Below are 11,010 nucleotides of genomic sequence, written 5' to 3' on the forward strand. Positions count from 1 at the left end.
GGACCCATGGGCACAGCCTTAGAATTAGAGTGTGTCAATTTAAAACAGAAATGAGGAGACATTTCTTCAGCCAGGGAGTGGTGGGCCTGTGGAATTCATTGCCACAGAGTGCAGTGGAGGCCGGGACATTAAAGGGATACGGGGAGAGTGTGGGTAAATGGCATTGAAATGACCATCAGCCATGACTGAATGGCGGAGTGGACTCAATGGGCTGAATGGCCTTATTTTCACTCCTATGTCTTATGGTCTCATAGTGTCTTAGAACACCTTATTCTGGAGATGACCAGAGAGCAGGATAGATTTGATATTATGCAATGTGATAGTATTAATGAATTATTTCACAGTGAAAGCTCACTTATGCAGTAGCGATCACGACAAAATTGAATTTAGTCAGTTTGAGAGAGAAAGGGAAATGGGCTTGAGACTGTATTGCAAAATTTGAAAAAGCAGAATTTTGAGGACATTAAAGTGGAGCTTGCTAAAGTGAAGAGGTAAATTAGGCTAAAGGACAGGTCAGCAGAGACGCAGTGACAGATATTGAAGAGGATCATTCAGAATACACAAAATAGATATACTCCAAAGAGTGAGAAACATCTCAACACTTGAAGCCACAATATTGGTTAACTCTAAAAAGTTTGAGATAGCATTAAACCAAACGAACAAGTATATTGTTGTCAAAGACAGATGACAGGTCAGAAAATTGGACAGAATAATTAATAAAAGGATGAGTGCAAAAGAGAAGGGGGAAGAGCATTGTTAATTAGAGAGGGCATCACAGTTGCAGAAAAGGAGGTTGTTGAGGAGGGTTTGTCTACTGAGTCAGTATGGGTGGACGCCAGCAACAATCACTTTATTGGGTGTTTTCTATAGACTCCCCAATAGCAGCAGAGCGATGGAAGAACAGATTGGACGGCAGATCTTGGAAAGGTGCAGATGTAACAGAGTTGCTGTAATGGATGACTTCAACTTTCCCTATATTGATTGGAACCTCCTTAGTGCAGATGATCCGGAGGGAGCCAATTTTGTCAGGTTTCTCCAGGAGAGATTCCTGATTCAATATGTAAATAGGCCGACTAGGGGGGAGGCCATATTGGATTTGGTGCTAGGCAACAAGCCAGGCCAGGTGTCAGATCTCTCAGTGGGAGCGCATTTCGGAGACAGTGACCACAACTGCCTCACCTTTGCCATAGCCATGGAGAGGGATAGGAGAAGACGGTAATGGGAAGGTATTTAATTGGGGTAGGGGAAATTATACTGTTATTAGACAGGAGCTGTGGAGTATAAATTGGGAACAATTGTTCTACGTGAAATGCACAACAGAAATGTGGAGGCTGTTTAAGGAGCACTTGTTGGATAACTTTGTCCCACTGAGACAGGCAAGGAATGGTAAAGTGAAGGATTAGATTACTTAGTGTGGAAACAGGCCCTTCGGCCCAACAAGTCCACACTGACCCTCCGAAGAGAAACCCAACCAGACCCATTCCTCTCCATTTACCCCTTCACCTAATTTAGCATGGCCAGTTCACCTAATCTGCACATCCTTGGAGTGTGGGAGGAAACCGGAGCACCCGGAGGAAACCCACGCAGACACGGGGAGAATGTGCAAACTCCACACAGTCAGTTGCCTGAGGTGGGAACTGAACTCAGGTCTCTGGCGCTGTGAGGCAACAGTGCTAACCACTGTGTCACTGTGCCACCCACAAAGGAGCCTTGAATGAGAAGAAAAGAGGAGCTTCTCATCAAGAGGAAGAATCGTAGAATTACTACAGTGTAGAAACAGGCCATTCGGCCCAACAAGTCCACACCGACCCTCCAAAGAGTAACCCATCCAGACCCATTCCCCCTACCCTATTACTCTACATTAACCCCTGATTAATGCACTTAACCTACATATCCCTGAATACTATGGACAATTTAGCATGGCCAATTCACCTAACTTGCACATCTTTGGATTGTGGGAGGAAACTGGAGCACCCGGAGGAAACCCACACAGACACAGGGAGAATGTGCAAACTCCACACAGACAGTCACCTGAGGCTGGAATCGAACCTGGATCCCTGGCGCTGTGAGGCAGCAGTGCTAACCACTGAGCCACCGTAAAAGAAGCTTACTTAAGGTTGAGGAAGCAAGGATCTGGCACCGCTTTAGAGAATTATAGGGTAGCTATGAAAGAACTGAAAAATGGACTGAGGAGAGCTAGGAGGGAGCACGGAAAAGCCTTGGCAGGAAGGATTAGGGAAAATCCAAAGTCATTCTACACTTACGTGAGGAATAAGACAATGATCAGAGAGAGGGGAGGGCTGATCAGAGATAGTGGAGGGAACTTTTGCCTTGAGTTTGAAGAGATAGGGGAGGCCCTAAAATAGTTTTTTGCTTCAGTATTCACTAGATAGAGGAACCTTGTTGATAGTGAGAACACCGTGGACCAGGTTAATCGGCAGGAACAGATTGATGTTAAGAAAGTGGATGTGCTGGAAATTCTGGGAAGCATCAAGATGGGTAAGTCCCCAAGGCCACAACAGATATATCCAAGGTTACTATGGGAAGCAAGGGATTGCTACGCCTCTGGCGATGAACTTTGCATCCTCACTTTGCTGCACCTTCATAAAACCCTGGTTAGACCACACTTGGAATATTATGTCCAGTTCTGGTCGCCTCATTATAGGAAGGATGTAGATGCATTAGAGAGGGTGCAGAGGAGATTTACCAGGATGCTGCCTGGATTGGAGAACTCGTTTTAGGAAAAGACATGGATATAAGATTGGCTGGGTAACAGGAAATTAACAGCAAGACATAACAACTGGTGTGCCACAGGGATCGATGCTGGGTTTTTCAACTGCTTCCAATTTATCTAAATGAAATGGATAAAGTGATGAAAGGTGAGGCTCCCAAATATGTTGAAGACTCAAAGAAACTGTGAGGAGGTCATAAAGAGGCGACTAAAAAACTTGATAGGTTAAGTGAGTGGGAAGAGATGAAGCATGCTGGAAAATGTGGAGCTGTACATTTTGGCTGTCTGAATAAAAAGAAGCAGATTATCTAAATGCTGAGAGTTTGCATAGCTCTGAGCTAGAGAGATCTGGGTGAGTGGATGGTTTCTGGTACAGGAGAATCAATAATAATGGGTCAGTCCTTCAAAGATCAGGGGATGCCATTTTAAATGGAGATGAGGTGAAACATTGTCTTCATTGTGGAACTCTTCCTGAAAAAGTAATGGAAATAGAGTCCTTGAATATTTTTAAGGTGTAAGTACAATGATTTCTTTGCTTAACAAGAATCTCAGGTTGTCAGGAGCAGGTGAGGTGATGGCCTTGTCCTAACATCGTTGGATTGTTAATTCCAGAACAGCAGATGGTTGAATTTGAATTCAATAAAAAAGTCTGGAATTAAGAATCTAATATGGACCATGAAACTGTTGTCAATTGTCAGGAAAAGCCCACCTGGTTCACTAATATCCCTTAGGCAAGGAAACTGCCATCTTTACTCAGTTTGCCCTATAGACCCACAGGAATGTGGTTAATTCTTTAATGCCCTCTGGGTAATTAGGGATGGACAACAAATGCTGATCTAGCCAGCGACACCATCAACCTGTAAATGAATAAAAAAGGTGGGAAATGTGGAATTCAAATAACAAAAATAGATCAAGAGGATAATTGAAATTTGGAACTCTCATCTGCAAGAGATATCTGATGTCAGATCAACTGTTAATTTTAAATCCAAGATTGATCTGATTTTCCCAAGCAAAAACACAACAGGATATGGATGTGGATCAGCCATGATCTCACTGAAGTATAGAACATGCTGAAAGGGTAAAATGTACCCAGGTACCTGCAGGCAGAGGCAGAGTGAGGAAAATATTGCTTCAGATGTTTGTATTGAAATATCATATACTAAATATTGAAAGTGGATGGCTTGATTCAAATTAAAAATACATCGCCAATTCTATCACCAAGCATTGATCTGCACTGACACAGTTGTAACATTAACATTGTGTCCTTTGCTGATGACTTGGAAGAGCTTACATCCGGATAGGAGTCTGATTTTTTGACAGTGTCTTTGCAGAAAAGAATTACAACTTTTGATGAGCTGGATATCTCAAACAACCTGCCAGTATTACAAAGCCAAGGCAGAGATGGAAGACAATACACGACAAACAGCGGAACCCTTCTAAATTACTCACCGGGATTCTCAGGGCTGCAAAGAAGCTAATTGCTGCTGGTGTATCCCCTTTCTCATTGCTGATGACAACAACATGGTTTGTTGGAAAGCCATTGGACTTGGCTGAAAGCTGATGATCACTGTACTTCAAAAAACATTCCTGTTCTGGGTCCTGATTGATATTTTTTTAAAATTAAGAGAAAAAGAACATATTGTAAGTTTCAAATTAAATATGGCTAAAATGAATTAAATGTAATTTAAACACACAGACATTGTTGGAAGTGGGATTCACTGTCAGAAACAATAACTTATCACATTTCTTTCAATATTAACTCTGCTCAGTACTTGCAGCATTTTGTGGTTTTACTTTTAATCTCAGCAGTTTTTTTTCAATTCAGTCATGGTCCCAATGGCAAGGTCAGCATTTGTTACCAACCCGTAAATAGCCTTGAAGTGTATTACCAGGGCCAGAGGGCGATTAAAATCAACCACTCGGCTTTGGCTCTGGAGTCAGACTGGGTAAAGGTAGCAGGTGTCCTTCCCAAAAGGTTACTCCTGAACTAGATGGGTTTTTACAACATCGGCTGCATGGCCATCGTTACTGAGCCAAGCACTTTTTAATTTTAGATGCTATTAATTTAAATTACACCATCTGCCATAGTGGGATTTGTGCTAGTGTTTATTTAATTAATTCAGGGATGTGGGCATTGCTGGCTGGGCCAGCAATTATTGTACATCCCTAATTGCCCTTGAGAAGGTGGTGGTGAGGCTCCTTCTTGAACCACTGTGGTCCATGTGCTGTAGGTTGACCCACAGTGCTGTTAGGAAGGGAATCAGGATTTTGACCCAGTGACAGTGAAGAAACGGTGATATATTTCCAGGTCAGGATGGTGAGTGGCTTGCCAGGAAACTAGCGGGTGATGGCGCTCCTACTGTCCTACCATGTTCTTATTCTCGACGTGGTTGTAAGTTTGGAAGATGCTGTTGAAGTGTCCCTACAGCTTCTGAATTACAGGTCCAATGACAAAATGACAATGCCACTGCCTCCTCCCTGAAGTTTTGCTTCATTTTTATTCACTTGGTTACTTTAAGAACTAGGAGGAGAAAGTGAGGTCTGCAGATGCTGGAGATCAAAGTTGAAACTTTATTGCTGGAACAGCACAGCAGGTCAGGCAGCATCCAGGGAACAGGAGATTCGACGTTTCGGGCACAGGCCCTTCTTCAGGACCTACTTTAAGAACTAAGCAATTGGGCTCAGGGCATGGCAGCATAGTCTCAGTGAACCACAACCAACAACCCAATGGCTAAAACTTCCAAACTACATCCTGACCAACTTAGATCTTTAATGAACAGTTTAATGGGCTTCAACCAGATCTAAATTGCCCATAAAAGCTGTCCAATTTTCCCAACATTCTTTGGTAGGACAAGGATGCCACACTCCAATTCCATAGTAGTGGCTGATACACAAGGGGGTCAGTGCTGTCCACATCCCCACATCCCCACATACACAATACTGTCAGGGACATTCAGTAAGCAAATTAATGGAATACAAGAAAGAAAACAAATGAGTTGTAAGCTCATCCTGATAAACGAAATGGTGTTGTAGTTTCATTGATTCATACCATGCGGAATAGGCCCTTCGACCCATCGAGTCTGCACCAACGTAACTGCTATTAAAAGTGTGCTAATTCCAATTTCCCAGACTTGTCCCATACCCTTGAATGTTCTGATATTTGAAGTACTCATCCAAATAATTTTTAAAGGTTGTATGGTTTCCAGCCTCCACTACCTGCTCAGGCAATGCATTCCAAGTAGACATTACAAACAGCAGATTACAAACTATACGGGATTGAGAGATAAATGTTTCAGTTTGCAGGAGATTCGGAAAAGACAATGTAATTATGAAAGATATAATCACAATATTGGAAAGAAAGAGGTGTGAATGGTCAGTGGAAATGGTCAGGTCAAAGCAAGGAACAGTAAAGTAGAACACTGGTATGAATAAAAATTCAGAGCTCCTGACTGTTAAGATATAGTTAAGGGCTGTTGGGGGAGGGCTGAGAAATACAGAGTTAAAAAAACACAAAGCCATACCGCATAATTAAAATAACAGAGCAAATGCTCCGGAGAATGACAGAAAGAAAAATAACTCCTCGTAGTAAAGCCAATGAATGTCCGAAATATATTGAGAATTCTCTGGAACAACATGTTTCAGAATCAACAAAGGATATGAGATTTAGCGACATCTAATGACCCAGAATTAGCTAATAATCTGGTTTTAAGGGAACATCTTGTGAACAGCAATCATACGAACGAATCTGATATCAGGTTCAGTCACCATCCTGACTTGGAAATATATTGCAGTTCCATTGATGTCACTGGGTCAAAATCACAGAAACTCCACCTTGTCAGCATTGTCAGCATCAAGACAAGGGCACTCTGGGATAGCTGCTCACTAATAAATGTTGTTAACTAATTTTAGTTCATTGCATACTGTGTAATCTGAATTGTACCAGAATCACTATGCTGCTATTGACTTGTACAAAAATTTCCTTGAGACCTCTCAGTTTGGTTCAGTTTATTACTGATCATTAAAAATCAGGCTTAGTTGCATTCATAAATTTGACTTTGATGCTTAACATTTTTGAACAATAGGTTACAGTAAGAGAAGTAAGCATCAAATGCTGGAGATCAGAGTCGAGAGTGTGGTGCTGGAAAAGCACAGCAGATTAGGCAGCATCTGAGGAGTAGGAAAATCGATGTTTCGGGCATAAGCCCTTCATCAGATGCTGCCAGGCCTGCTGAGTTTCTCCAGCACTCTCTGTTTTAACTCTATGACTGAATATTTAGCTCTGCAGTTCTGTGCTTTTATTTAATTTCTGACAAACTTGTACAAAATACTGGTCCAGTCTCAGCAACAGTATTGTGTCCAGCTTTTTTGGACACAGAGTCTTAGGAAGGATTAAGAATGAGAGGCACAGATTTCAGGTAAATAGCAACTGAAGCAATGGTAACACAAGGAAAAACCTTTTTGCTGCGAGTAGTTAGGCTCTGAAATGTGCTGAGAATGTGTGAGAGACATGGTCAATTAAGACTTTCCAGAGGGAAATGGATCGTTATCTGTAAAGGAATAATGTGTAGGTTTATAGGCAGAGAGGCGAGGTGTGTTCTCTGCCAGAGAGCCAGGACAGGCATGATGGGCTGAATGTATTCCTTCTGTCCTGAAACCACTCCGTGATTTCAAATACAAAGAAAGTCTGGAACGGGAGAGTCATAAAAAGCAAAGAATAATAAACCAATATCAAAAGACGCAACAAGATATTACGAATAAAGATAGAAAACAACACCATAACAAACATTTTATGAATATATTGTGAGAGGTACTCCCTCTGTAATAGCACTGTGGGTGTACCTGCAGCAGATGGATTGCAGGAGTTAAACACAAGAAGGGATGGGCAACATTCACACTCCATGAAAATGTATACAAAAACAGATGGCAGCACAGGGAAATGTAGGTCCAATAAAGATAGGGAAGATCACAGTGAACAATAAAAAACTGTTAGGTTTGTTAATGATTACATGGGTCGCTTAGCATTTCAAAATATTTGTTGATAGGATGTAGGCACTGTTGGCTCAGACTGCATTCATTGCCCATCCCCAACTGCCCTGGAGACGATGGTGGAGAGCAACTGTCTTGAGAATCAGCAATTTTTAGGAAATGGGGTCACCCACGATGTTGTTAGGAAGGGGGTTTCAAGATTTTGACCGAGTGACACAAAAGGAATGGCAACATATTTCCAAGTCACGATGCGGAATGGCTCAGAGGGGAACTTGCAGGTCATAATATTCCCAAGAATCTGCTGCCCTCGTCCTTCCAGACGGTAAAGGTCATGAAGGAGCCTTAGTGGGTTGGGAAGTGCAATTTGTGAGTGCCAGTGAGCATCAGTGGTGGAGGGAGTGGATGCTTGTATTGTGGTGCCAATCAAGCAGGGGCTGCTTTGTCCTGGATGGTGCTGAGCTTCTTGAGTGTTGTTGGAGGGCAAGTGGGGAGTATTCCATCACACTCCTGACTACTGCCTTGTAGATGGTGGACAGGCTTTGGGGAGTCAGAAGATGAGTTACTCGCCACAATATTCCTAGTCCCTGACCTTCTCTTACAGCTACAAAATTTAATGTCTGGTCTAGTTCTGTTTCTGGCCAATTTTAATGCCAGGATGTTGATATTGAGGCATTCAGTGATGGTGATGATGTTGAATATCAAGGGGTAATGGTTAGACTTTCTTATTGGAGCTGGTCAGTGCCTAGTTTGTGTGGAGCGAATGTTACCTGTTCCTTGTCAGCCCAAGACTGAATTTTGTCCAGCTGTTGCTGCATTTGAACATGAACTATTTCAGTATGAGGAGTTGCAAATGGTGCTGAACATTGTACAATCATCAGTAAACAACCTCACTTCTGACCTTATAATGGAGGGAAAGCCATGAAGGAAGCAGCTGAGGATGGTTGGGTCAAGGTTGTCAAGATATCCTGGAGCTGACATTCCAACAACCGCAACCATCTTAAACAAAACCAGAAGTTTCTGGAAAAACTTACCAGGTCTGGCAGGATACGAGAGAGAAATAGAGTTAACATTTCAAGTCCAGCATGACTCTTCTTTGGAATGGGGGGGGGGTGGAATATAATCATTTATCTTCCTGTGTGCCAGGTATGATTCTAACCACTGGAAAGCTTTGCCCTCCTTCCCACTGACTCCAGTTTGGCTCAGCCTCCTAGGTGCCACGCTCGGTCAGAGGCAGTCTTGATGTCAAGGGGAGTTGCACTCTCCTCCCCTCTGATGTTCAGCTCTTTTGGATCAAGGCTGTACTGAGGTCAGGGACCAAGTGGCCCTCAGTGAGGATCAATCAGCAGGTTGCTGACCATGCTCTGGGTGATTGCACTGTCAAAGATGACATCCATCACTTGGCTGATGATCGAGAGTCGACTGATGGGGCAGTTGTGATTACTGCGTTGGATTTGTCTTGCTTTTTGTGGACAGATAAAACTTGGGTAATTTTCCACATTGTCAAGTAGATACAGTTTCATAGCTGTACTGGAACAGTCTGGTTCAGGCACAGCTAACCTTGATGCATTCACCTTCAGTCCTATTGCCAGAATGTTGTCAGGGCCCATAGCCAGTGTCTCCAACCATTTCCTACTGTGAGTATGATTCTGTCGGGCTGTTGCTTGACTAGTCTGTGAGACAGCTCTCCATATCACTGGTCTGTCTATGAGACAGCTCTCCCAATGCTGGCACCAACTTCCAGATGGTAGTCAGGAGAACTCAGCAGTGTTCACAGCATTGATCATTTCCACTGCCTAGTAAGTCAGATCTCAGAAAGTCTGTCAGGTTTCTTTCATTCCTTCAGTCTTTGTAGCAGTTTGATAATAACAAAGTGCCTTGCTCAGCCATTTCACAGGGTAGTTAGGTAGTTTGGGTCTGGAGTCACATGCACACCAGACCAGCGAAGGATGGCAGTTTCCTTCCCTAAAGGATATGAATTAACTGGATGGAATTTTACAATAACTGATGTTTTCATGATTGACATTAGAGTTTAATTTCAAAATCCTGATTTATTAATTGATTTCAAAATCCACTATTTGTCATAGCGGGATTCAAGCCCATATTCCCAGAGTGTCTGTCCTTGTCTCTGGATTATGAATTCAGTGGGCAGATGACACCGCCACCTATCTTTCCTCATTATTATCATCATTTATCTCTCATTACTCTCTCATCCTCAACTATACTATCGTTCCGCTTTGTGTCTGTAAGCTGCTGGCCAAAATTAAATACAAATCATACTTACTCCTAGTGAGTCACTTCTACTGTTTTGGTAAAACTGGTACTTCTGTTTAAATCCAACCCACTCAGTTAAACATTTGGATGGTTTCTGTGAACAAAGAAAAACAGGGAGAAAAATTAATACATCCAATAATACAGAAATGTTAGCAGTGTTGCATTTCAATGTCACATTAATCAATCCCTTGCTTCCCTAGCGATGTAACTTTGTCCAGCCCAGCTCCACAAGCTCAACATTGCTCCAATTCTGACCCCATGTAACCCAACTGCCTTGAGCCCACCAATGCTGGCTGTGTCCAAGCTGCTCTGAAATTCTCTTCCTAACTCACTCTCTAAAGTTCTCTCCTTATTTTAAATTCTCTTCAAATTGCCTCTCTCTTTGACCAAGCTTTTGGACACTCAGACTCACATTTCTTTGTATGGTTTGGTGACAGATTTTGTCTGACAAAGTTCCTTTGGATCCCCTCGTGGGCTTTACATTTAAGTGCTATGTAAATTCAAGTTGCTTACTCAGGGCAATCGAAAAAGAGGATGTTCAAAGGTCACACAATTATTATAGTGTCACATACATGATAGAATATGGTGTTGGATGATCAGCAATGATCCTATTGAATGGCAGAGAAGGCTCAAGGGGCCAAAAAGTTTATTCCTGCCCCTATTTCTCATGGCCATTATTTTTTGTCTTAAAAGGAGAACAGTGTCGGAACGCCATGACTGAGCGCCAATTTCCTGCCTTTTCCTCATTGCCTTTTATATTATTTCATAAAAACAAATTTAGAAAATAGGAGTAGTAGTTGTGGTTCTGTTCGCCGAGCTGGGAATTTGTGTTGCAGACGTTTCGTCCCCTGTCTAGGTGACATCCTCAGTGCTTGGGAGCCTCCTGTGAAGCGCTTCTGTGATGTTTCCTCCGGCATTCCTCCGGCTTCCCAGGAGGCTCCCAATCACTGAGGATGTCACCTAGACAGGGGACGAAACGTCTGCAACACAAATTCCCAGCACGGCGAACAGAACCACAACAA

The 11,010-nt window shown here is 42.6% G+C and overlaps 1 protein-coding gene across 3 annotated transcripts in view; it reads right to left on the reverse strand.

The window, feature by feature from the left end:
• Positions 1-11,010, reverse strand: part of slc37a1 (solute carrier family 37 member 1) — a 92,206-nt gene that overhangs the window by 36,041 nt on the left and 45,155 nt on the right. For all 3 annotated transcript variants that reach the window (XM_043701430.1, XM_043701432.1, XM_043701431.1), the window contains exons 9-10: positions 9,999-10,082; positions 4,181-4,330 (exon numbers count right to left, since the gene is read on the reverse strand). In XM_043701430.1, coding sequence (XP_043557365.1) covers positions 4,181-4,330; positions 9,999-10,082 — 234 coding nt within the window. The remainder of the gene's footprint in view (positions 1-4,180; positions 4,331-9,998; positions 10,083-11,010) is intronic.

Source organism: Chiloscyllium plagiosum, chromosome 12 (assembly GCF_004010195.1).
Source record: "Chiloscyllium plagiosum isolate BGI_BamShark_2017 chromosome 12, ASM401019v2, whole genome shotgun sequence".
Lineage (NCBI taxonomy): Eukaryota > Metazoa > Chordata > Chondrichthyes > Orectolobiformes > Hemiscylliidae > Chiloscyllium > Chiloscyllium plagiosum.